At 38.3% G+C, this 27879-nt stretch overlaps 2 protein-coding genes across 4 annotated transcripts in view; one reads left to right on the forward strand and one right to left on the reverse strand.

Moving 5' to 3' along the window:
* SPATA7 (spermatogenesis associated 7) overlaps nt 1-15545 on the forward strand; it is a 33029-nt gene extending 17484 nt beyond the window's left edge. Inside the window, exons 5-13 of one of the 2 annotated variants that reach the window (XM_056493600.1) lie at nt 68-201; nt 6516-6991; nt 7067-7429; nt 8447-8513; nt 8970-9040; nt 9877-9927; nt 11195-11272; nt 12653-12710; nt 13069-15545. In XM_056493600.1, coding sequence (XP_056349575.1) covers nt 68-201; nt 6516-6991; nt 7067-7429; nt 8447-8513; nt 8970-9040; nt 9877-9927; nt 11195-11272; nt 12653-12710; nt 13069-13554 — 1784 coding nt within the window. In that variant the 3' untranslated portion in view covers nt 13555-15545. Of the gene's footprint in view, nt 1-67; nt 202-6515; nt 7430-8446; nt 8514-8969; nt 9041-9876; nt 9928-11194; nt 11273-12652; nt 12711-13068 lie in introns of both variants that reach the window. The other variant, XM_056493599.1, reaches the window with a different exon arrangement.
* Nucleotides 15546-20725: 5180 nt separating this feature from the next.
* PTPN21 (protein tyrosine phosphatase non-receptor type 21) overlaps nt 20726-27879 on the reverse strand; it is a 43853-nt gene continuing 36699 nt past the window's right edge. For both annotated transcript variants that reach the window (XM_056492549.1, XM_056492548.1), the window contains one exon: nt 20726-27165. In XM_056492549.1, coding sequence (XP_056348524.1) covers nt 27037-27165 — 129 coding nt within the window. In that variant the 3' untranslated portion in view covers nt 20726-27036. The remainder of the gene's footprint in view (nt 27166-27879) is intronic.

The following is a 27879-nucleotide window of genomic DNA, read 5'->3' on the forward strand; positions in this document are numbered from 1 at the left end:
TTTCAAACACTTAGGGAAACAAAGAATATTTCAGTTTGGATCTGACCAGCTTTGTCTCTTTCCTAAGTTGCTGACCAGCTAAGAAGAGAGAAACTGAAAAAGAAAACAGGCAGGAGAGAAGAGAAAACGAATATGTGTGATGCTGTCACTCAGTGCTATTCAAGCGATAGCAGAAGGCCGCCGCCACCCTGCTGTAGGAGGGTATGTGTTTTAATTCTCTATAGCAGATACTGTCATGGACTTGCCTCCAATGCTAACAGCTGATCACTGCTGTGCAGCAGTGAGGGCTGGCATCTTTCAAGCAGCAGAAAGTAGACAAGGGTCATTCTGGCATGTGCCCAACACTGAATGCATGTCGTGACCCTCTGACAAAGGTATCAGGTATCTGGATGAAGAGTGCTTCAGTAAATACAAGCTCTGATTACCCTTGAATTCTCTTGCTTTCATCTCAGCTGAAATTCCTGTCCTCTGTCACTCAAGAGCTTTGTACCATTTCCTAAGGCAGAACTCTGTCACCTCTACTCTTCCAAGCAGAAGAATCAGGAATCTTCCATTTTTTTCATAATGAAAAGTCCTAGTTGGTAATACATTTTGTATCTAACAGTGTACTAAATCATTCAGTTGCATTTCTTGAAAGAAGAAGTATTGCTTAAACCAAAATATACCATTCTGTATATTTATATTCAGCTTATATGCATAGGCTCACTTAGTTTGGCTGGCATTTAATCAAGATATGTGGTGTGTATTTCTAACTAATAAATAAATAAATACATAAATAGCCCAATAAATTACATTCTTGTTCATCGCTGTAAATGAGCAATTGCAGTTGAAAACAGAATAATGATTTAACTCTTTGATTCTAACAGCATAAGTTTTATTGTTTAGATATCTGTAAAGCTAGAGGACATTTCCAAGTAGTACAACAAACACTGTCAGTTTCTTTCTGTGTGACTGATTTTTGTGGTGGGCAGCCTGAGTGTGACCTTATTGCAGTGCAGAGAAATAATGCTTTGAAATTCAATACATGGCTTTTAGTTATGGATGAAAGCACAGGCATTAATAAGAAAAGGGCTGAAATGCAATATTTAAAATATAAATTGTATTTCTCATTAATACCATTTTTGTCCTTCCATCTTATTTTTTGCAAACTTGGGGCAGGCAAAGTTCCTTCAGTTGTTTCATTGCAAAACCAAGTAACATGTCTCTAATTACTGCATGAACTCCCAGCTTTAAAATAAAAGGATGCACTGTAACAAAGTGCAGTTTCTTTCGTTTGTTTTTCAAAATAAGATTTTCTAAAATTCTGCCTGAGTTAAGCTGCCCATGAGTAATATCTCTGATTTGAACAACTCCTGGTATTTCATATCTCGTGTTTAAGTAATCCTATTAATAGGCATTTCTGGCTGCTAATGATTTTTTTAAAATAAATTAGTCCATGCCAAAAGTCAATTGAAGGAAGGTTGCTTCATAGGAGGTTAAATTTCCTTTTTCAACCATTTGAAGTATGCCATTGCCTTGACATTTCAAGATCCCTTTCACCCTGTTTTTTGAGTTTTTTATTTTTCTCTGAAGAGTGAAAGTTGTGGCCATCTGCTTGTACATATGAAATACAGATTGGGAAACACCATTAACTGGTTCTGGTCTCTTGTTAATTTTGTGTGCAGCACATGTGTGGCTGTGTGAAATGCCTACTCAAATGCTTTATATTTAAAGGTTTATTATACTCTTATGATACCAGCAGTCTGAACATGTATTGTGCTTAAATTAGTTCTGTCATAATGGGAGATGTCAGTGATGAAACAAAGCAGAAGAACCTTCTAAGCATCAAAGAAAGTTGTTTTCATTAGGAATGTTAAGATTTCCTTTCAGGCTTCATAGTGACAATTACCTCTTGTGATGGTTGTTTGAATTAATGCACACTCAGTAATACCCCTGATTAATAACATCACAGTATTTGATAAAAGTAGGAACCTACCACATTTCAGAAACGATACCCACACACACACATGCACAAAATGAAAGACTGTACCAGGAGCACAGTTTTGAAAAATAGTGATACCAGGATACAAATTGAATATATTCATAGAAGATCCAATTTGTTCACATATTTGTAGGAATTTTCTCTAAAGGCCGGTTCTCACTTCCTATAGTAGACCTTTGCTGTCTCCCGAGAGCAGAGAACAGGTGCTCAGCTGACTTACAGCAATATTTAAATGGCTTTCCCAAGTTAAAAGAATCATACTCATTTATTGCAAATTTGCAGCTTCTGTATCCTGACAGTGCAGTTCATAAAGCATCTCTTCGATCTCATCTTATGATGGTAGATGAACTCTTCTATTAAAAGACCTTTTCATACAAGAACAAGTTAATTTCAAGATTAATTTAATCTCACTATAATTTCAGTGACCCCAGTGAGAGCTGCCTTGGACCTTTTATGTGGAAAAAGTATTTAGCAACCTTTCTTTTCAGAGTTTGGTTTTTATAAGGTGTCTGATACTTTAGTGGTTTTTGAGCTGGGAAACTAAACTTCTTGTGGAAAGTAAAAGTAACTTATAGAGAAATCTGGATTCTTTCTCAGTGTTACTGCTTTTGCCCGTCAGATGACAACTTTGATCTCTTTTTACTGAATTTTCTCTTCCACAGAGTCCATGAAAATTCAGAGGTCTCTACATGCTTGCTGCAAAGTACTGTTCAGTTTCCCCCAGTTTTGTGACGAATAAAATTGAAACATAAATACATACTTTATGAAACTTTTTTAAGAAGTTTCTGAAATGTATCATTGAATAGATTTGTATCTTTAGAAACCATTTATTCTTGTTTGAATCAATGGAATAGAAACATGTATTGATAAGCATGATATAAGTCAAGATTTTTTCTCCAAATTACATTAGTTCTTGATAGTTCTAATAGCTAAAGTTCAGATACTGTAATGGATTTTTTAAAAATTTTATTTGAAGAATAGAACTAAATATATTTTAATAAGTGTGCTATTTGTAGACATGTTTTTTGTCTTTTTTTTGTTTCCTGCTTAAACATCTGGTGTTTTTATAGAAAACAGACTAGAGCAGAAAGTGAGCATACTTGCTTACAGTTTATTTGCAACACAGAACAATTTTCTGAAAGTTCAAAAGAGATAAATTGCAGACAAAAGGCATTCTCTAACCCTCCTTAAAATCTTTTTGAAGTGACATAGTTCCTTGTTCATGATATTGTTTCTTTGTCTACTTGGAGTGTACTTCTCCCTGTTGGAGTAGTAAAGTTTTGCCTCAGGATAAGGGCTTTGAAAAACATTCTTTTCTCAGTATTTGAATGAGTACATCTCATAGCTGACACAGATACTGCTTTGGATTGCAATTCTCTCTAGTCACTAGCAAGCCACTTGATCTGTTCTACTTATGAAATATTTGAGAAGAAGACTAACTTCTAACTGCCCTAACCTTCCTTATGTATAAGGAGTGCTTAAATTTAGGATACTGCCCTGTCAACCTTGTGCCTTTGTCTTGTTGTGGATCAACTCAACTCTGCTTCTGAGGAACAGAACATGATGTTTTCATGAGGTGTAGGTAAATAATTGGTTAATATAACTTCATATCATTTCTTAATAATTATTTTGCATAAATGCAGGGAGCAGTCTCATATGCTCACAAATGCTTCTACAATCCAATTTATATTGCAGCTGAATGAACTGATTTAGTAACTGAGAGTAAAGCATTTACAAGAATTGTTTATAATATGCACTGAAGGGTGTGGAGTTAGCTTTTATCTGTATAGGTGTATGCTGAAACTTTCTAGTCTTATCTGTTTTCTATAGTGCTGAGCTACCACTGCAACTACTTTATATGCAAACAATCACACTGGTAAGCCTCATTATTCTGCTTGCTAACACAGGCATTTGTTTGGCATTGTAACTGCATGTTATCAGTTCAGCACTTAATTATGCTGTAGTAGTAAAATACAGTTGATTCACGAGACACCACCAAGAAGAGCTTATTTGGCCTCAGCTAACTAAAAAATTCATCTTTGCATTAGGTACCAGCAACTGTGTATATTTTGAGGTACTTAAATAGTTCAGATAGATCTTGATGTGAGAAAAAATTGTTGTAAAGGAAATACATGGTATGACAGCAGTATGATCTGTGACTTAATTTTCATGATAAAATACCTGCATTTTTAATATTCCTCTAAATAGTATTTACTGCATGCTGCAAAATGTATATTCATCATAATTGAGCTTTAATTTAAAATACTTAGTTTGAAAGGAAAAATAATGAAATTGTGTCGATTCTAAACAATAATGTAGCAGTGTTATGAGAAAATGGAGCATTTATACACAGAGTCTATAGCTTAGAATTTTTAAAAACCTCATTTTTTAGGGTTGAATGGTAGAATAGAAAATCTGTATGTTTACAAGCTGTACTACCAATTATATAGGTTAATATACTACATTATATCTTACTGGTTTATTAGTAATATATTACTATCTTAAACTATCTATTTGTGGGTTAGAATGTCATGAATTTTCAATAAATGTATAAAGATTTCCAGTTTTAATCATTGGGGGTTTGTTTTCTCTCTGTGCCCACCCCCGTAGGAGACTTCAGAAGTCTTAGGACAAGTATTGATTATCTTGCAGAATCCCCACAGGCACTTTCTTTTTCAGTTGTTTTTGTGACTTTTGTTGGCATTCAGTCCATTGTCACTTCCTGGTGGGGAAAATCACACATCCAGCCTTCAATCCACATCTTAATCAGCAGATTATTTTCAAAAAGTGAAGTGTTCTTGAGGATTTTCTTGAGGTTTGTATTGTGCTCAGGCAATGAAGCCCCATTGGAAATGCCCTGGATCTGTGTTTCAGTGTTAATCTCTCGAACTAGTTTCCACATAGCTTAATTGTGAGATCAGGATAGGCTACTTGGTCAATCTGTGAATCTTCTCAGCTGACATTATGGTTGTATGTCATAAATAAATGCATGTCACAGCATATGTATAAGTCATACCATACTGCATCCACTCTTTCTCAGGCTTCCCAAAGGGCACATGATTAGCTTCAGTAATGTAATGCTTCTGTGTAATAGTTTTCATTTGTTTGATAGAAGTATAATAGAGATGAATGAAACACGTACGGAAATCATCTTCCTTTTCTTCTCTTTGTCACTGCAGCCCTTATGGTCTGTACTGGTGTCTCCTTATCTTCCTGTTCTTTGTTCAGGTGGTGGAGATATATGGACAAGTTAATTTCTGTGTTAGCCTATCTGAACTAGACTTCAAGTGTGTTAAAAACCTCAAAAGGCCTTAGAAATTGAGTTTTCTTCTTAGGAAACATCTATACTTTTATACATTCTCTTAAAACCTCATAGCACTTTGTTGCTGATGATGTGGACCTATATGAACTGCCCTAGTGTTAGGAAATTATGATAGTAATTTTAGAAAGTTAGCTCTTGGTTTTGAATTGGGTTTTCTTGGTTATAATTCAGCTGTTATTTTGCCTTGCTAACTGCATGGTACAGTAGTGAGATTTTCCAGAATAACACTATCCTCAGCTTGTCTCCCTCACTGTTGCACTGTCTCTGGGAGTTGTGGTGCTAGATAGTTTGAGTACACACAGTGGGAGTTATCTCTTCTGCATCATACAGTTGTGTGTGACAGAACTTGAATTTCATAGTTATATGTGTGGATGCAAAATTGGTTTATACAAATTTTGTTTGCTGATAGGCTTCTGGTTTAATCTTCCAGTTATGTAGTGTGCTTTGCCCATGGAGAATGTAAAATGTCATACATAATATTCAGATTGACAGAATATTCAGTGGGTGGCTGTATATTAGGTAGGAAAAGAACATACAACAGTTGTTTTTATAAGGTGTTTCAGACACAATGTAAAGCAGATGCATGAGTGTGCATACCCTGTCTGGGTATTCATGTTTTGATATTGCAAATTTTAAAAAACTCTTTCTATCACTGAAATAAAATTTTCTATTTAATTGTTCTTTCTAATTTAATGAAACAAACGAATAAATTACCAAACCAACCAAAAACTCCACCTTCAAATGTCACTTGAATTTAGTTGTGTTTCTATCTTACTTGTCTTTGTCACAGTGTCATAATACAATTCAGGAATAATCTTGAATTTTTAAGCATGGGATAATTATGGATAATGTCCACCTTAGTTTGCCCAGGTGGTATGAACAGACTATACTTAGATAAAATAATTTGCCTCAGTACAATGATTTCTTGACTTATTAAACTCTTGGTTTGATGTAGCCATCATTATTCTGTAACAGAGCACCAGTGTTTTGCTACTGAAGCAAACCATTTGCTTATTACTCTTTTATTTCCAGTGACTAGATTTTAAAATCTGTTAGTACTGAGGCTGCTATGAAACCAGTTTGATGTTACAAAAAGTTGAAAGTTCTTACATAGAGAATATCTCCAAGGTGGTAACAGTATAGCTGGGAGTACCATCATAAGCAGAGCAGGTAACTTGCAAAGCAATCAAATGTTGTTTTATTTTTCTCTAGACTTCCATGGACGTAGGACACAGTCTCTTCCCCTGTTCTGGGCAGGCACAGTACCTATCAAAAGTACCATGTGCTTGTGGCAAGGATTGCTGGTTTCACTCCTGTCCAGTAAAACATAGGAAATGTTGTCGGCATACATCCAGAGCATCCCACTCAAACTCAAGCACCTGTGTGTCAAGGCCAACAGTTAAACGCACGATCATTTCACGCAGTCGCTCTGCTGAGAGTTTGACGACCCCTGGTTCTTCCCAAAGGTGTCCAGGAAACAACCCCAAAGGGAGCTGTGGGGATCCCAGCAAGAATTTGGTGTCTGTTGCTTGTTCCCCAAGGTGTCCAGGAAACATTCCCAAAGCGAGCTGTGGGGATCCCAGCAAGAGTTTGGTGTCTGTTGCTTGTTCCCCGAGGTGTCCAGGAATCAACCCCAAAGCGAACTGTGGGGATCCCACCGAGACTCTTGTGTCCGGTTTTTCCAAGAGGTGTCCAGGAAACAACCCCAAAACAAGCTGCGTGGATTCCATTGAGAGTTTCTTGACTGCCGGTTGTGCCCAGAGGTGTCCAGGAAACAACCCCAAAGCGAACTGCGGGGATCCCAGCAAGAATTTGGTGTCTGTTGCTTGTTCCCCGAGGTGTCCAGTAAGCAACCCCAAAGCGAGCTGTGGAGATTCCATCGAGAGTCTTCTGAACAGTTATTCCAGGAGGTGTCCAGGAAGCAACCCCAGAGCGAGCTGTGGGGACCTTCTAGAGAGGCACTCTGAATGCTTCACGAAGAGTGGACTTCCTTTCACTCCACGTACTTTGCTATCAGATGCTAAATCCTGCCTGTCACAGTGCAGGTATTACACTCCTCCTCGAAAGAAGAAGAAAAACCACCGCAAGCATGGTGTGGAAGTTGAAACCCAGACTGATATGATCAGGTATAGAGATTGAAACTTTATTTTGAAATTCTGGGATTTAGATGTTATCATAACAGTGTCTTCATAAAGGCAAGATGTTTTGCTCTCAATACATTTGTATAAAACCAGAATAATTATTCTGAGGTTATTCTAGATATGCCATAGCAAAAGCTAGAACAGAATGTGATTTTCCTTTTTTCACTGGCACAGTTTACTTTCTTCCTTCTGGAACAATTGGTTTAATCTATTCAGATTGGATATGAGGTGCCACTAAACTCAAATTGTGAAATCTCACATCTGCTGGTGATAATCATTCTACCTCTCTTCCCTATGCTCTCTGATGTATAGTTCTGTCTTGTAAAGAATTAACCAATATAAGCATGCCAGTAGTTCCCCACTATTGCCCCTGTAGTCTCATACTTTCCAGTCTGTTAATTAATATACCATGCAAACATCATTTTTTAACTCTTGAATGTATCTCTTCATTGTTTTTTTGTCACTTCAATTTAAATACATTCAGACATACCCCATATAAAATATTTTACACAAAATTATTGTCCTTTTCTTGCACTGAACTTCTTAGCAAATTGAACAGTTCTGATTTTGTTTTGTTTCTACTGATAATACCTTGTAAAGAGAAATCTTTTCCCTTTCGTGTCTTCCATGCCTGCATGTCCAACTTCAGTTTTGTCATAGAATAAATTAGGGATTTCCTAAAACTGTGATTACAATAGCATTGGTTCTGTATTGCAACTGTTGATTTTCTGGCTATGGGTCGTCTATTTTCCTGGTGCACTTTTAATTTTAGGATCATCTCCATTCTTAATTCTGAACAATTATTTTGAATAATTAATTATCTCCTGCTAATATGCAGCTAAATAATTAATTTGGATCACCTGTCTGGCAGAAATTTTCTGAACTGTTCGGTACTACATTCTGTTCAGGCTGATGAGACATTTCCAGTGGCACTGGCATTCTCATCCTGCATATTTTAAAAGTAGTCTACTTGGGAATCTAATACCTCTCTGTATTTTGTAGCTTTCCAACCTCAGACCAAGTGTATGAGAGAAAATGTATGTCTGAAGAGCAGAAGATGAAATCAAAGGTAATAATGCATCCATCAGTCATCTGGGTACTCTTCCCACACCCGCCACCATCACTGTGGGGTAATACACTTCATCACTGCCACAGCAGTGAACAGCTGATTTAGGTGTGCTCTCTATTGCCAGGAAATGAATTAGTTCCATAGAGGAGAGAGAATTTCAGAAAATTGAGTGGAAACTATAAGAAAAAACACTGAGGCACATGAAGAGATCTCTTCAGATTTATTTTTTTTATTGTTTCTATAAGTGCACTATCAAGTATCTGCTAAGGTCATAGATAATTGGTACATGACTTTCCAGCAAAAGAAGGTGTGCCTTTTGTCTGTTTACCCAGTTTCATGGAAAATGCATGGAATTTCTAGGGCTGCTTAATCACAGAGATTTATTACATTAATTTTAATGGTAAAACTTGCTGTGTACTTGCACTGATAATAAAGATTTTTATTTCTGTGTTGTAGGCTGAAGATAAAAGAAATACTTTGCATGAGCCTGAGAGAAGAATAGATGGTTTTGAATACCCCTGCCAAAGGTGCCTGATTTACAGCAGGAGGGAATATTTGAAATGTTCCTTTCTCTGCAGCTGATCTTTAGGCCATAAGTCTTCACTAGCATTTCTCTTTATAAGTCTTATTCTCACAGGACTTTTTTTAGGTTTTTTATATCAGTGGCCTTTCCCAACTTCAAAATTCATTATTTAGGAATAATGGAATAATAAAGGAATTATTAGGAAGCTAATTAAGAAAGAGAGCTCTGAAATATGAGTATTGCTGTCAGAATTGAGTGATGATACATTAATATATTCGTTAGTTCTGTACATATGAGCTCACAGACTGTACAGTACTATAATTAAACACTGCAATGCAGGAGCATTTCCCACATATTTTTTTTTAAAAAGTTAGTACTGGGATTGCTACAGTGCAAGAGCAGTGTTGGAAATCAGGCCAGAACCCAAGAGCTCAGAGCTGATTCTCCTCATTGCTGATCCAAGTGTCATGCATGACTCACAGATTTGCTCTCTGGCCTCTTCATACAAAGGCATTTTTATCTGAGGGAAAAAAAAGTAACTCTGAGTTTAAAAAGCATTCTTATGGACAGCAGAGATTGAAGAGCATCTGAAGTAGCACCGAGGTCTTGTGAGCACTGTATCAAGTGAGGTGGTGTAATACTCTTGAACCATAGTCTTTCAGGTTTCAGTGCCAGCAGGGGATTTTGTTACTGGAGCAGGGTTTAGGGGTGTTATGGTGGGTTTTCTGGCAAAAGGAAATTGTATAATGGTACTCCATGGCTCCAGAAGAAAATTATATGCAAGGTAGTATAAACAGGGTTTAGAATGTTCTTTTTCTTGTCCTATGATTCTCTGATTAGAAAGACATCACGGTGTCCTCAGAAGTGTTCATCAAAGAGTACTGTCAATGAGTAAGTATAAACCATTTTTCTGCTCATTTACAACATCAAACTAGAAAGCTTTCCTCAAAACTGATGAACTTGAAACATACAATACTTAAAAAAATTTATATTAATCTAAAAAGGAAGAAAATTCGTTATAACTTCAAAAGATTGTACGGTGCCTATAGTTTGTTTCTGTTTCTTTTTAGATGTGTAATCTCTGAAGCAAGTATTGGCAAATGAAACACCAAATTGAAAGGCATTCTTACCACATTTCTGCACTGAAATGTCATGAAAATTACAAGAGTTTTGAGTTATATTCAGAGACACTACTAGTGCTTCATCAAGGAGCCTTGGAAAAGTAATTTAATTCTTTATGCTTTAGGCTCATGTTTGCCTACCTTAAGGCATATAATAGAGGTCTCAAATACCAGCTGTAGGTAACTTTCTTGACTATAGAGAAACCAAAATTATAATCTTTAAGCACCATAACAAATTTTATGTGATAAAAATCATGCAAGATGTATTCCATTTTTTTATTTTCTGTTTATTAAGACTGGGGAATTACTCAATAGAGTTTGATTTGATACTTTGGGAGACTTAGAAATATGCTATGAAAGAGAAAAAGCAATGAAATATTTTTTTCTGGTGTTTTCTTTCCTGTTCTCTTTCAAGCAGAACTCCAGACTTTTAGAGAGTGTCCGATTTAGAGAAGTTGGCATCAACAACTCTTAGAGATAAGAGGTGGAAGTCATGTCTAACACTGACAAGATTTTGTACATCAAAGAGATATGCTGAAATGAGTGGATGCTGCCAAATAAGCAGTTAAATCCTTCTCAGCTTGTAGTTAGGACCAACAGTTTTCAGCTGCAGTCAGATTCTCTAGAAGCTCCTTTGGAAGCCTTTACCTAGAGTATCAAACTGCAATTGTACACTTGCTTTCCAGTTAGCTCCCCTTTATTGAATACAGTGCAGGTTCTAAATGCTTGCCTAGATTCACTAATTCCCTGGCCTGGAATCTCTGTGCTGATTTATACCACAACAGAAAGTTAGCATAAAGACAAAGCACCATGGCCACCCTTCTACCAGTCTCACATTTTGCATTTATTATTATCCAGATTGAAGGAAAGACTTAGTTTCTCGTGATAACCTTACCTTTTATGAAAAATAACTGCTGATAAAAGAACTATAAAATCTTAATGGCCTTTCCTGTGAAATTGATTAAACCTAATTAAAATATATCATGTGTGTTTCTGTGGGAAAGCATTTAACTTTGGGGTTTCTATTCTCCCTGCAGAGACGAGGAGCTTTTATATTTAAGTTTCATTGAAGATGTAACAGATGAAATTCTTAGAATTGGGGTATATTCTAACAGGTAAGTTACAGTTGTTTCAGTTTTGTAATGCTATGTCAGAAACCCATGGACTCCATTTGTAAGGGAAGTAGTGATAAGTAATAGTTTCTTCATGCACACATACACGGTTAGCCCTTTCTTTTGTTTTGTTTCCTCTTCTTTTTTGCTTTGCATAAGAAAGGGGAACTAGGAAATACCTTTGGGTCATCGACTTTGATCTGCTGCTTTGTAGCATGAGATAAAAGCTTCTGTTAAAAACTGACCTAGAGCCCTAGGTGGAGTAATACTAAGAACTCATTTTAGTCTGCAATATCTGTTTTGCTAAACAAACCAAGTTACTAATCTTTTACACAGCAGGACTTTTGTCCCCCTTCTGTCCTTCTTCCTGTTCCAGTATGAGTTCAGTCTTCAGCATGGGTTGCAAGGGTTACATCCTCTTTCAGATAAAAGCTGGTAAATCAGATTATTTTTTCAATATGATACTGGTTCATTCTAAGAAAGAACTCTCAATTTATGCAAAAAAACATTGCAATACTTCTATAAATACACAGAGTATATATACAGAATCTTAACAGATTTTTGAAATTCTGCATTCAAAGCAGTCTCATTTCATAATATTCTGATCTTTCTCTGGGTTGATAATGTTCCCAACTGTTTTTCCTATTTTATGCACTCTTTTTTTTTTCTTCTTATGTCAAGGCTGTCAATGAGAATACTAAATACACCAAGTAAAAACATTATTCTTAAGAAATTTGAGAGCAGTCTCCTTCTGGCTCTTTCACAGTAATGTTTGCTTCCCTTAGAACCCTTCTTGCACTTTTTTTAAAAATAATTTTGCAAGTAAGCTAGGTTAAATTCACTTTACTTTCTAGAATTCTGTTCCAGTGACTATGTACTTTAGTTATCACAGAACACTTTCTTTACAGAATTTTTTTTTCTCATTCGGCCTAAGAAATGGAAGAGAGCTCTCAGGACTGAGGACTTTTCTCTGGATTTTTTTTTACTGAAGCTGGATCTTATTCCTTCTCTTTATTTATTCGTGCATATAGCAGCCACTATGGTGCATCCAAGAGATTTTGGATATTTCAGCATGCCATTACAATCCTGACTGGGTTGTTGATTTCTCCCAGCACATAGGTCCAACAGATCAAACACAGGTGTAGTTGTGCTGCAAGTCACCCCACGATTGCCATGTGCTGCCCAAAGCCAGGTCTGCCTGCGGAGCATGGTCCAGTGGGTTCCTGATTACAGGCAGCCCTCTTTGTGACAGAGTGGAATTGAAACTGCCTTAGAGGTGCCATTCAGCTAAGAAATGGAAATAAAAACCTGCAGTCATTAGGTTTCATATATCTGGTAAAAGTTGGTTTTCCTCCTGTGAAATAATTTTTTTTTTATTTGTAGGGTTCTGAATCAAGTGTTTGAGAGCCATATACAAGCAAATAAGCACCGCCTTGATGAGGTATGTGCTGTCCTTTATAACAGACTCTGCATATGATTTAGGTGATGTTTCCAAAGAGCAGGGCAAATGCATTGGTATATTTGAGGGTAAAGGTAACCAGAATACTCAGGGGGAACCTCTCTCTCTCCGAAAATGAGATTGCTCACTCATGAATCATGCATGGCAGATCAGGAGTCACAGTACAGTGGCAAAGAATGGACAACAGTCAATTTAGTTTGGTGGCACTCAGTGCTTAATTTAGTCACTTGATTGCAAGCAGCCTCCCTGTCCTTCTGTCAGAGTTAAGCCCTGAGTCTGAGCAGTGCTCAGGTGCCATGGGGCTGGAGAAGTGTCACATTCTTCTTCCTTCACCCCTTAGGGCAGAATGCGCCGGATGTTGGACGTGCTGAAGTCAGACCTTTGCTGTGGCCAGAAGAGCGAGCCAGAGCTAAAGCGTGAAAGCCAGGGAACCATGGACCCACGGGAGCTTGAGAAGCCAGAAGAGCTCGAGTGTCCCAGTAAAGGTCACGGGCTGAAGAAAGCTCCAAAAAGGGAAGAACTCTGTGGCAGCATGGACTTCTCACTAAAGGAACCAAACAAATGTGGATCACTGTCATGGAGCGACAGGTCAGGGGAGACACACAGCAGGGAGGTGTCTTCAGAAGGGACCACAGAAACTCTGGGTGCTGGGACAGAGTGTGATTTCTGTGGGGTGGAATTTGAAGAAGACACAGACACTCCACGCACCTTTGCGACAAGTTTACCCTTGACTTCTTGTGACTCTGATTTGGACGTCAGTAAGGAACTTGCTGAACTTGAGGCAAGCTTAGCACACACCCTTCACATTGCACGTAACTATTCATAACAGTAACCAAAACTTACCTCTTAAATAGGGATAGAGCTCCTTCTGTGGTTAGCTGCCATTTGTCAACCAGTAGTAAATTGTTGTTATTTCTCTTTAAATACTGCTAAGATCTCTCTAGCAGGATACCAGCAATTGGTCATTAATCTCTGTGTAAATTAGACCTTAAAGGATAAAGTGTCAGTTATCAGAAGAATTTTGTAGATTTTGCCTAGAATTGTATAATTCAAAACAAACTTGAGAATATTAAAATGATATTTCTATTTTTAGAGCTGTAATTATAAGTTATGAAATTTTATTGTTTTAAATAAATTAATTGATAGTGCAATAGATAGTGGTCCTGCTATAAAGATCTGAGATTTTGTAGTCTGCAAAAATTCAACAGCTTAACATAAATTTAGCATCAAACAATGTCCTCTTCCAGAATGGACAAACAAGTCCCACAAGAGGAAAATCTGACTTCTAACAGTTCTATGTAGATTAATGACTGTAGTTTTTTATTTTCAGTTCTTAACTGAATGAGACTGCTAAGGTTAATTTCTTGCACTGATGATAGCCATGGCATAGCATTCTGCATCAAGCTTTGGTTTTGGAAAAGGATTGAGTTGCTTACTGTTTGATGACTAGGACTATCTGGAAGAAGACACATCAGGCACCTTGTACAGCAAATGGAAAAGAGGTGTTGTATGTTCTGGTTAAAGTTTAAATTGAAGTCAGCACATGCATTGCATGAAATCAACCCAAATGTGATTGTATAATAAGAGTACAGCTATTGCCTGACATTCTCATTGCTGCAGAATGAGTTCAACAGGTTCTGAGGAAATGCTGGCAAATTACATTGTCTTGCTGTAGGTGAGGAACTAGGAGAAGTCTTAGGAACCAGGCTAGAGCCTGTCCCCTGATATCTCCTAGGGTCAGTTTTTAACCTTCTTCCTGCAAGGAGAGGCCCAAGTTGTACCAGTTCTTACATAACAATTGCCACCACTTGCCTCCTCTGTGCCTCATGAGCATCGACCTAAGTCTGTGACTCTGTTGGCCAGATGACCCATTGCACCTTCAGGTAGCTCCTATAGACACAGACCACTGCTTCACTTGTGAAGGATGAATTTTTGACAAAAAAGAAATGTCAAAAAACAGCTAGAGGAAGCCAGTCAGAGAAAAACATGTCTGGCACAATCACAGCACTGCCGTGCAGAACACAATTCCCAAAGATACCAAAAGGCACTTTCCTGGGTGCCTTGTCCATAATAATAAATTGCACTTAAATGACAGGAGACCAGAGTTTATTTTAGCCAAGTGCTTGTGGCTGGGCAGATGGGCACCAGCCTTTCATCTGCCCCACTCGGCTGCCTTGTAAATCTGGCCTGCAGCATGAGTACTCTGGCTCACTGAAAAACAGGTGAGATAATGTGAGGACTTTTTCATGCCCCCATCAGAGCCTGTCTTGTTGAAAAGATGTGGCCACAGGGCTGAGTCAGTGCAGTGCAGGGAGGGTTTGTCCTCAGTCACAAGCAATCACAGACCTTCTCCCATCCTCTAGGAAAGTCCTTCTCTATTCAGTGCCCCCAGAAAGGGATGCCTTGGAAAACTGTCATTTCAACTTTATGAAGAATTCTGACACACAGGACTGGTTGGAAAACTAAAGAGTGTGGTTAGATATATCCAAGTATAAAGCCTCTTTGCTCCTCAGACTTCACGCCATTCCAAGTTCTCCATTCTTGGTCAATAATGGGAATTTTGGGGTTTTTTCCCCTACCTGTCTTTACTCTTGTGACTTGTACATCATAAAAAATGTCACTCGGCTTCTTGTCAACATGAGTCTGATTAAAGATTAATAAGAATTTCACCTGCAAATTCTGTAAATGAAAAAATACTGTAAGAAAACACCACAGTAGTGAACCTCACAGAAAAGCACAAGTAATGACATATTAATTTCCTGTAATACATGTAACACAAAAATAAATAAAAACAGCTCCTTGGCCATATTTCCTGTTGATGAACTGTCTCAACATTAATGACTTTTTTTCTGGGTAGATGCAACTTAAAAGAGAAAATAAATTGATTAAAACAGACCTTTCACAAAAAAAGCACCTGTCTGCCTAAACCCTAAGTGTGAACATTTGGACCCACAGTGGAATGTCTGGTAACGAACCAGGGAATCACACACCCCAGTATCCAGCAACTGGAGCAGTTAGTCCACAGAACTGGTTTCTCTTATTGTACAGGCACTCCTACCAGATGGCTGGGAAAAAACATTCTAGATAAATGTAACCTATATAAAATCAGTTTATCTGCAGAGCCAAGAGCAAATTCAGGCTGCCTTGGACTTTCTTCTATTCACATTTACTTCAAGGTGGTGCTTAAAACATAAGTTGTTTAAAGACCTTGATATGCAAGCCTGACCCACATCACTGATAAGATTAATCAACACTGCAAGGTTTGGGGATTTTTTGAGTTTTGGTTGGGTTTGAATTTTTTTCACTCATCACATTTTACTTTGTGTTGTACTCGACTCTTGGCACAAGCAGGAGCAGAACAAGGCACTCACACACCATTACATATCTGAGTATGTAATGAGTCCTTCAGATGTAACCAACTTAGGAGAAGTCAGCAGCAGTGATCTGCAACTTAAAGACTTTTTTCTGCCCAGACTGTTGTGGGCCATGAGTACATACACCATAATATCAAGGGTTTTTTTCAAATAGTTAGAAGCATGCTCGTGTTACTTTGCTCTAACAAAACAGCCTCTTAACTTTAAAGCTACAGTTTTGTCATCACTGCTCTATTTTTCAAAGGTAGGATTCTGTTTATTTACTAAGCAAAGTAGGGCTTTCGGTCATTTAATGTAAAGATTAATGGGATCAAAAGAAAAAGGTGCTTACATGTCTTAGGGCTGACCAGAAAACAGCACCCTTCAAGCCATCCTTTTGTCCTTGATCCACCCAGTGTCTAAAGCTCCTACAGAGTTTTCACATAGGCTTAGCTGCAGAATGACTTCACGATCTTGTTTCTCTGCACTTCTGTACACTTTATCATTTATAGCTATGCAAGAGTAGTTGTAAAGGATGCAGCTCAACTGACAGCATTTCATGATTCAAGTACAAATGGCTCCATCAGACAGTGGGGAAAAAAGGGCTACTTTTTTCTTCAGCAATGTTTTGTGCAATGTTTATGAGTGAGAAAACGAAAACATCAGCATAAAGAAAAATTAAGCCCAGGAGTTTCATTTGTAGCCCCTAAGGCAGGCTGTTCATTGTGATGACAGCACAGTTTCTAACCAACAAGGCATTCTAATAATGCCCTTTAGTGCATGACTACTGTTCCTGTGTCTGAGTACCTGGGAGAGACAGCAGCCCCAGGCCACAGCCTGGGATAGGTAGAAATAGCAATGGAAAATTAATGTTAAATAGAATACAGGAAAAAAGGACTGGCAAAAGGGAAATAGTTACTGATTCCATCTTTTAAAAAATTGTCAGACCTATTATTGTGTAGAGCACAGGTGCAGAGCACAGATTTAGGTGCCACTTGTTAACAGTGGCCTTCAAATGTATTTTAGAGCTCCCTCAATTTTTCTGCCTTTGTATCATAGCGCGTGTATTTGAGATCTAAAAGCTTATGCAAAGGGGGAAAAAAACACAAAACTGGAACTCAGGGTCTACTTCCGAAAGCTACAGGAAAGGGCAGTATCCCACTAATCTTTGACTACCCATGGAGCATACATTGATGAGCAAGTGCAGGGCACTGCAGCTGTGTGATATCTCCAAAGCCATCAATCTTTTTTTTTCTGGCACTTCCCCGGCACTTAACCTGCTGTTCTCAAGAGTTGACACGTGGCATGTACACAGATTACAAGGAACAGAACAGCAACCAGCAGTTTTAACAAAAATAATTTCTCTCTCCAAAGCAACCAAGCCAGACACGAACAGTCCAATCTTCCTTTTTCCTTTAGTGAAATCTGCTTCATTCAGAAACAACCACCTTCAGTTTGTATTCCAGTAGTAAAGCCAGTGACAGGCAAACAGGTGAGCAGTAAATTAATCTGCCCCAGCCATTGCCCCAGCACGGGTCACAGCCAGTCAAGGGATCCAGTTTCAAAACCTGTAGCAGGTCGTGGGCCAGCGGAAGTTGAGCATGTCACAGGGATAAAGCATCACTGGGAAGGGAAAAGAAGAATCAGCACTTACCACTGGTAAATCTGCTGCGCTGTAGGGCACCCATAGCTCATCTTCTTTTCAGGCACCTGAAAGAAAGCCTAGGAGGACTTCAGGGTGGCAGGCAGTGGAGTAGCAACAAGAATTGTTAATTCAAGTGAAGGATGAAGGGAAGGATCCAAACTCAAGGATGAAATGTCTACTGTGCAGGGGACTTTCTGTTCTCTGTAGAAAGTCTTCAGAGTAGCTGGGTTCCTAATGTTCCTTTTAGCTGACCTGCTAAGCTAATTCTAGCTGACAGCAAAGGGCAGGAGTTGTGCCTGGCAGCCAGGTGACAACACACAAAATTTCACTTGCATTCATCTTTGAAACCATGACACTGGCCTGCAAAAATCCAATACCATGTTTTGGACTGTAGGAATGCCAGACATCCCCACAGGGACCAACACAGGCTGCTGCTGCCGTGCCCTTGCTGCTCTTGTAGATCACAGGCTTCGGCACACACAGGTTCCCTGCAATCCTTCCAGCCCTACCACGTTGAGGGAATGAAATTAGATCTTGAGAAGGGCAAGGAAAGACTACATAAATGGAGTAGGGAGGCCTCTGAAACCTGAGAGAGAGAAACTCAAACAGAGCCTCAGGCTGGCAGGCAACAGAGCTGTGCTGTCCCATTCTCGTAGAGGACAGGCAGCGTGATCTGTAGCACGAGGTGCAGAGCTCTCTGCAGGTATCCCAAGAATTCAGCAAGCCTGTAGGACTCCCCTTACAGTATGTGTGAGGGCTGCAGCATACCTTACATCTCACAGCAGCCAGAGACTGCCTCCAGATGAGTAACTATGAGATGACCCCAGCTCTTCCAAGTATCCATTTCTATCACTCATAAGCATGCTCACATGTCAAAGAAGTGAAGGAACATGTTAAAGGCCATCAGCTCTCCTGTCAGCCTGAGAATTCCTTGCAGGACCTCAGAGGTGTAGCCTCTCCAGTCAGAAATTCAGCTCAGAGGCATTTGGTGCCCTGCTTTTCCCCAGTGTTTGACACGAAACCAGAGATGACACAGATAGCACAGGTTTGAAAGGTGGCTATGAGGCTTCCCAAAAGCTGGGCACAACCATCTATGATAACAGTGGATTGTAAGAGAAAGATAGAAGAGCTTCTGAAGCTTTCATCTTGGTCTTCCCCTCCCCAGACACAACCTTGCATAACAGCTACTCCCATCCCACCCTGATAGTTTTGAGCTTTATACAGGGTTTCAGCCAAAACACCAGTCTTTAAAGGCCTTTACTATGCCTTTCCAGAGGGTGTGTTTTCTCCATGGATCCTCCTCGCTGTTTGAACATCTTTAGAGTCTCTGTTCAATTCACTTTATGGTGCTATCAGATCTCCCCAGCCAGCTCCTTGTTCCTCCCTTGACCTGAGGAAGCAGCTGGCAGGTGAGAGCAGAGCCCTGCCATAAAACACCCGTGGTGCAGTCTCAGGCACACTCCAGTAACAAAGCTGAGGGGCAGGTGAGTGGTAGGATGAGCCAGCCTGTGGCCAAAGTTACCTTCCCAAATATCAGGAAATTCAACCTACAGTATTTGTGCATCAATTCCAGAATATCCATTACCCTCAGTTCTGCTTATTTGTCATTATTGAAACACCAGCACTATGCAGAAGGATAAGGCTGACCTTTTGTCTGGAAAACAGGCTCAAATGGAGCATTTTATTTCCAGCTTGATGGCAAATATGCACTGAAAATGCTAAACTCACCATGGCAGCCCTCCTACCACCATGACACCAAGGACAAATTTGCTCTGACTGCAGGGAGTACATCACTCAGCAATTCTCCTTATTTTGGGTAGACTGAGGTTTTTTGCAGTGCATCAAAGCTACTGCATCTGATACCTCTCATTTGGATTCCTATTGCTGTTCTGGTTGAGCTATAAACTTCTCAGCTCCCCTAAGTTTCTAATGTACCAAGTCCTGGAGCTCTTGCCAAGAGAGCTTCTGGCCAGATGTGCCAAATCCAATCAACAAGTCATGTGCCTGTCAGCCAACTCTGGCTACCAGAAGCCTCTAATGGGGATTTTACAGTGGCTGGAAAATAGCAGCAGTTTAAAGCCATTTGGATTTAGAGGAAATACAGGTTTTTGAAGATACCTTTGCCAGAGGTCTAAAACCAGTATAAATAATAAGTGTGATCAAAACTGCTGAGTGCTTTACCATGAGCCTCAGGTCCCAGAAAGCACATTTTCCTCTTCTGATTTTGAATCCATTTCTAATAAAAGAGCTTTGCTACACTGAATGTGGCACAGGACATTCTCCAGGACTTGGGAACTGATCAGACAAGTATAGGTGTATCTATGTCATGTAACTGTCTTACCTGAAGCTGATTAATGCTTTCAAACTGAGTGCCCCTAGAAGACAAAATTTTAGTTAAAAGCCTGATTGTTTCAGATGTAGCTGGGTGGACAACACTCTAGACTTTTAGCAAAGACAAGGGCAATGCAATTGTCCAGTGTGAAATTATAATGTCCAGTGTGCAATTCCTGCACCTCACAAAGCCTCCTGCTGTACCAGGTGAGTAGAGCAAGCTGTTGGATCACCTCCCTTTTTAACTAAATGCCAATTCTAGAATGAAAATAACTTCAGTGCTAGCTGTTAGCAGCAGCTCCAATGACAGTAAGCATACAATCAACTGTTCTCTCACATGCTTTTGGAAAGGGCTCTCCAACTTTCAAAAGTTTTTAATCCCTCCTACACCTAAATATTAGAGGGAAACTGGAAGTTCAGTACCAAAAACAGCCTTAAAAAATGCAAAACATTGTGAAAAATTATCACAGTGCAGCAGGCACAAGATTTTTCTGCCACAAAGATGACATCTATTAGTACCTGACAGCACAAGTTTTATTCCCAATACATGAAGCACATTAGAAGAGGGATCACATCACCTTTTTGAAGACAAAGTCCCAGCCTAGGACTACACATGAACAGTCAGTTCTCAGATTTTTCCTTTAATAATGGAACAATAAAAACTCATAATTGCTTCAAATATTTATTTCCATGGCAAAAATAGACTATAATATATTCATTTCACATATATTACATTCAGTAATACAAGCTTTTCTGTCTATGAAACACAATTTATACATTGTTTTACAAACCAATTTCAGTTTTACAAGAATTAAAGCTGGTTTGATTATACATTTTTACAGTATTGGTGGCAAGACAGCAAAAAATAGACATGTTAACTGCTAGCTTAGTACTAAAAATAATACTTCATGTTTGCTACTTTTAAACAAAGTCCCATTTAAATCCTTGCATACTGGCTCAAGTGAAAACTGAAAAAAATTGAGCCAGATCCTGTGTTCCTCTGACATTGAGGACTCAATCCTATAAAACTGCTGATAGGATTTCTTAACATCTGTTTGCTTTTAAAGAATGAAGATATTTCAGCAGTGTGCAGGAGTGTACATACTTGCTGATTTGCCAGGTAAAGCCTGTTAAATTTCCATCCAAGTGCCCCCAGAAAAGCTACAAAGAGGACAGATAATTTAGGTATTTCAAAACAATTTAAGCAAGTATCTTTGTAAAGAGCATAAACACCTTGTCTGTCAGAATTATCCAGGATTAGCAAGGTGACAAACTGGAGGATTTTACAGGGGTTTTCTCCATCAAATTTCCTACCATTCTAAAAATTAATGGCGTTTGCAATGTCTTTAAAGTAAATTAAGTCTCCTAATTTTACCTAAACATTTCCAAATGGAAAAAGAGCACTTAATTCCCTTTATAAAAGTTAGGCACCTTCTGAAACTCATAAAATTAATAATTTGGTAGCTCTGATTGCTCCATTTCCGAACCAAAAGAACATTATAATATCTACAGACTTGCTCTTTGACTTGCCACAGGCTGGAGCTGTTGTAATCTCTGCTCATTAGATTCTTTATATTTGATTTCTATCTTCGTTCCCTAAGTAGAGCTGAAGAATAGATTTCAACAAAACAAACACACTGGAGGTTATTCTTCACCACTGAATGCAGGATGATGTGGAAAATAGCAAAGAATAGAACCAAAGGCTATTTAGCAAGAATTTTTTTTAAAAGCTCATTTTTTCAGCCTAGTTAGACCTTAAAGTAACATGTGATACCAACAGAGTGCACCAAGTTAGCTGGTCCCAAGCAAGATTGTACTCAGAATTTTTTTTTCCTCTTTAACTTTTCTTTTTACAGATACCTTTGCAACAGCAGTTAAAAGTTTATGATTTTTCTCCTTTGACTTAGCACAGTATTTCACTGTTTTAATGCCACTGTGTTGCAAATGCTTCACTGCAACAGAACTTCTAAGTACATGGTGAATTCCACATTTTGAGTCTCATTGTTAGCCCAGCCTTAAATTGGTGCAACTTACACCAACTGTAAACACCTGGCTGCATTCAAAGCATAGTTACACTTTTGAATAATCTCACCTGCATCCATTAGAAATTATCACTGCAGAATTGCAAGTATGCCTATTCCCCCTGCATTTTGTATCTGTAAAACCAGAGACAGGTTTGAAAAATCTGACCTTTAGTAAGTAAACAGAAATTGAGCTGACAGATTGCATTCAATATATTTGAAAGGAAGATATGTAAAAATAACAGCCTCTGAAAAAATATTTGGAGTTTAAAAAATCACATTTTAAAAAGCCAGTAAAAATAACACCTATGACTACATATTCACTTACCCTACCATGCCATGAAAAACATACCATATGACTCAAACCCTACTAGCAGCTCTACTTTGGATACAAAACATTCCAAATCCTCCTCCAAATGCCTTCTGCCACTCCTCAAATCCTGACTCTATGTCCAAAATTCTGTTCTTGCACAAGAGAATTTCTTTTGAACTCTCATCTACTTTTCCTCTGAATGCTGTACTTTCCTGTATGCACATTCCTGCTGCATTCTTTTGGTTAATTCTTGTAATCTGTATTTTAATTTAAAGCAGATGTGCATATTCATGCTTCAAGGGCTCAAGCTTTCATTGGCAGTAAGCCCATTTTCATTCCTACAGTATCATGAAGAACTGCAGGAATTTTGCATCTTGCAGAGCTGGACTCTGGCTTTCCACAACTTTGCTCTATTGGAAAAAACCTCAACCCTAAACGTTAAAGCACTGATTTCTTAGCAACTGAAGCATTTATCTTTCAAATTGATAATTTGAACTATTGAAATAAAGAAATGGGTTCACTGTTTCTAAGTCCAGGGATTTAGTAATGCTATTGATATTAACACTGAGGTCTCATTACACAGCTATGATAAACAACCCTGCAGTTTCCAAGTTTGGTCCAGAAGCCATCGAAATATATGAGCCACTCAACTTTAACAGCTGCTCCAACACAAAATATGCAGCAGCAGCAGGAGCAGCAGCCTCAGTCTTTCTTACTTATTAAATTTAAAGGAGTCATTTTGCAGAAAATTGCTCTGAGTGTTGCCCACTTCAAAAAGAGATACAAAAGATTACAATAGGAGCCAAATGTAAAATGTCAAGAATCTTTTCCACCTTAATAAAAATTAATTTTCCTTTTATTTGTTATTACTGTATTTTAATTTTTTTTTATAAACAGTGGTGATAACTTAGAGCAGCTTTTCACCCACAGAAATACAGGAACAGTGCCCTGGTCACCTGCTTTGAATTAAATGTATTTCTACATATAAACTGTAGCACCCTGCACTTTTATTGTTCAGTTGTGTGAAAGGTATTCCAATGAGAGAAATACTAAGGCATAAAACTTTTCCTGCTCTTCCTGGGGGACAGCAGAAAAGGAGAGCAGTGCTGTGCAGGCTGCAGAGGCCAAGCAAAACTCCCCTGTGCACCTCAGAGCTTCTCCTCACCCAAAAGGGCCAGGAGGGACCTGCAGCCTAAAGCTAATCCAGCTAAGTCAGTGACATCTCTGTAATGGACAGGGCTCTGACTTAGCTTCTTACAGAGCAGGTTTTAGCCCAAGACTACAAAGATTCACTGGCCAAAAAATCTCTCATCAGAGCAACCAAGAAAGAAATCAAATATGCAGAAGTCCTTACTACTGTTTGCACGTTCTTGTCCTGTCTCTCCATATAATTTGATCCTAGAAAGCATCTCCTATCTAGTCAACAAAAAACCACCAAATCTGTCTCTTGACAGTATATAGCACCTTTATTTGTCCCTGAGAGCTCTGACATCCCTAGAGATCAGCATCATCTTTGCCATTTGCTGCAAGAATTTTTCATACAAATTTTCTTACTAAACAAACTGTTCAAATCTTGCATAATCACCTGATTTCATCCCCATAAAAACAGATACACATTTGGCAAAATTGGACAGGCTTTTAGAGAAAATTTAAGTTTTTTGACAAATAAATCCACCTCTGACTCACACTGTGACTGGATTTGGACAGTGGATATTCTTAAAACATCCAAAACTTCATGAAGCACCCAGCACAACTACATGTAAAAATGCATCCCTTTTCAAGGCTCAGAACAAAAGTGCTAAAAACTGAATTGTCTTTTATAAGTTAAAAATCTAAACAATGTTTTTAAAAATATTTTTATAGAAGGTTGCGAAGTTTAATTTAATTTGGTATCTAGAAGAGAAACTTCTCATTTTCAATGCTCACTTGGAGCCATATGCTTACAAACAAAAGCAATCCTACAGTCTTCAGTTGAAAAACTCACATAAAATCAAGTCTAATAAGATCAAGTCTAGTACTGCAATAACAGACTGCTGATGGACAGAACTGGAAGCTGAAGGGGAGGAGGTAGCAGTGTTATACCAAAAAAACCAAAACTGTGACTACCAGATTTGAGCACAACCACCTCTAAAAGTGAACACAACTTCTTTTAGCCAGAAACAGAAAAATAAGCCAAAAGAGACACATTTCCTCACCCACCTCAGATAATCCCATAAATACTGGATTAAATTGCTTGTTATAACTGCTCCTTTAATGCCTCACAGCTGATGTTCTGTCTCAGAAACTGATGCTTGAAGTTCTGGTTGTCCATCATGTCATTAAAACTGCACCTATCAGGTTATGAAGATCACAGTGCAAAGTTTAGAAATGGAAAAGGCACAAGCTACATTTTAGAGCCTGCCCTCCCATTCAAAAAGATTTCTGCATATAGAAGTTAACTGTGGCAAAAATTAACAATGTTTTTAAAATACAGCATGACACAAATAGCTAAGTACATTTGCTTCTTTCAATACCTCTGTCAACATGGATATATCAGATTGGTAGGTTTGCAAGGTTTATATATAAAGAATCAGTCTTCAGTAACTGGTTTCCTCTGGACTTCCAGTTTTATATTTGGTAATTAATAATTCCTAGGCATTTTATATTAGAACAACATTGCCCTAGTCTGAAATATTCAATCTAATTTATACTGAGAGTACAACAAATCAGACTGCTTCCAAGCAGACCTGAAAGCACCAGATCAATACTGTGTACCTAAAAGTAATATATTCTGTATAAAATGACATGTTAGCACAATGTCTTTTGGACCACGTGTTTAAATTCGTGGAAGCAGCTTACTACAGAGGAAATTTAGGCAACCTATTTATAATTCTTAATTCATCTTTTGGGACATAACTTTTGTTTTGAAGGAGGTTTAAGGGTTTGTTAGAGCTCAGAAAAATAACAATTTCAGCACTAATAAACCTGGCTTTTAGTTTCATTTCATTTCACTAAGCAGGTATCAAGGAAAATGTACACTTAACCATACCTGCACACTGGTCTGCTACAGGGGTTTTTTAAAATTAAACAAGGTATCTAAAAACTACAGCTCAATTTGGAATAGGGATTTTCAACTCAGGATGTCAAAACACTTGGAAAGGCAGCGAAAACCACGCTGTCCCTACTGAAAACCACAGAGGATTATTTAGGGATATTGTCATTTGACCAGCCCCATGGGACAAAATGGAAACTACAGTAGGCTGTACCTGCCTACCTCAGGTCCATTCCACAGCCACTGACTCAGCCACCTACACAGCTGCTAAATTACCCACATCTCCAGTGTTTCCTCTAGGAGCTCTTCTTCTGCAAGTTCTCAAATGTTCTTCATTGCAACACTGCACAGCATTAGCAAAATCTGCTCTAACACTAACAAAATAATCTGGAGGATTCTACAGAAACTTCCTGTGCTTTGCTGGCTTTTTTGGCTGGGAACATTAACATTTTTTTAAGGTCATCTTTGCACTGTGTAAACCAGCAATCATAGCTGCCACACCTTCTCCATTACACTTCATACAATCATTTCCACTTCACCACTCTGCACCTTCCTTCTCCCATTTTAGTTCTCCCACTTCATCAACTTAAAAAGCTCTTCTTAAAATAACAGGTTAGTAATGGTATATTACCAAATGAAACAATGCATGATTATAGTCTCTATATTTAGCTACATAAATAACAGAGCAAAAAAAAGTGCTTAAAACATTTGCATCCACTTTGATTTCAGCCAGTAAAATCAAACTGTCCTCTAAATATATGAATAATACTGAATATGTACTTTCTTTCATCCATTTGTTTCCAATAATCTCGTAGATACTTAAAATATTTTCCCCTGCCTGCTGTGGGTAAACATGTCTACTCTCAAATGAAAGTTATCAACAGTCACCATTATCTTTCTCTTGTCTGTTCTATTACATGGCACTCCGACTAACTACCAATACAGGACTTTCTGCATGATTTTTGAAAAGTTGGTTCAAACATTGTCAGTCTTCTCCTCTGAAAATATTGTTATGTTTAAAAAGTTTTCTGTTGTGGTAGTTAATTTTTTTTTAAATTTAAAAAAGCCCGAATATAAAAATAACTTTCTTTAAAGCATCAGCTAAAAATATTTTGCTAAGTAAGCCAGAGGAAACCAAATGTTCATATTAAAAAAGATAGATGTATTGTTCTAAATATAAAATTGAAAGCAGAATGAAACTGCATAAGACCTTGACATTCCCAAGGGGCAGGTTTCTGACCCTATGTGCACCTACAGATTTTAGCTTTTGCACAGTCAACAATCATGTTTCAAAACATAACGTTAGTAAAATTGTACTATACACCTCCATTCCATAAGATACTTATTTTGCTCAGAGTAACACCACTCTAAAGAATGTGTGCAAGTTAAATCATTCCTTAATGTGACTGTGGCTGAACGTGGGAAGAATTCAGTCGAGCGAAGATCCTGCAGTGCAGGGACTGTTACACTGACTCACATTTAACAGTCACATGGCAGCCCTAAATGGTAATGCTGGGATTCATCATATGAAGAGAACACCAGTGAGAGCAGGTCTGGACAATTCTGATTTTCTTTCTGTAAACTCTTGCAGAGTCTCTTAGGAAGTGGCAGGGGTTAGATAAGTCTAGAACTTTTGAGAAACTGAATGAGAACTCCATAGACAAAAGTGTACTGCGAAAGAGTCTGCACCATCATCATTCTCTGCTGCCTCAACATATCCAGCACTCGTGGGATGTCCAGCATCTGGAAGAAGAGAAAAAAAAATTACAAGTGACGGGTGAGCAAGGAAACTGGCTTGCACTTTCCCAGCAGGAGGTTCAGAGCAGTATCTTAGTGATCTAAGGACAGAATCAATTGTTCTGATTTCAGCTCTGACAATTCATTGGCCATGCCTGCAATAAGGACTGCACTACACCACTGATCATCTGGGAAATATGCATAATGGTAAAGTTACCTATCTCATGGGGTATTGGTCTTCACAAATGGCTGAAAAAGTCTGTCACAGTGTTAGGAGAGAAATGCACAATGAAACAATAAGTTTGTTGAGTTTCAGTTGATATATTATTAACAAACATTTTACAGCTGTCCACTTCTGGCTAGAAGTTGATAGGACTGATTTTATTCTATTAAACTACCACTTTGTCCTCTACAACTGATACTGCAAATACACTGCACTTAGGAACAAAATAATAATACATACAGAGACTGGCTAAGAAAGCATGTTCTTGAATACTTTCCATTCTAATTAATGCAAGGAGCAGAAAAGTCAGGATGAAATCCCGAAATATGCTCAGTGGCTTAGGGCATACTTGCTCCTGTCAATGACTCCACATCTTAGCGAGTCAAGAATCCAAATGAGCATTCCAGTGCCTGGTGTGCATGTGGGCAGCTCTAGAAGATTATTAACTTCTGTTGAATTCCCAAGAGCCATTTCAAGCGGAGTTGAAAGGCCTCTCC

The sequence above is a fragment of the Oenanthe melanoleuca genome, chromosome 5, assembly GCF_029582105.1.
Source record: "Oenanthe melanoleuca isolate GR-GAL-2019-014 chromosome 5, OMel1.0, whole genome shotgun sequence".
Taxonomy (NCBI): Eukaryota; Metazoa; Chordata; class Aves; order Passeriformes; family Muscicapidae; genus Oenanthe; species Oenanthe melanoleuca.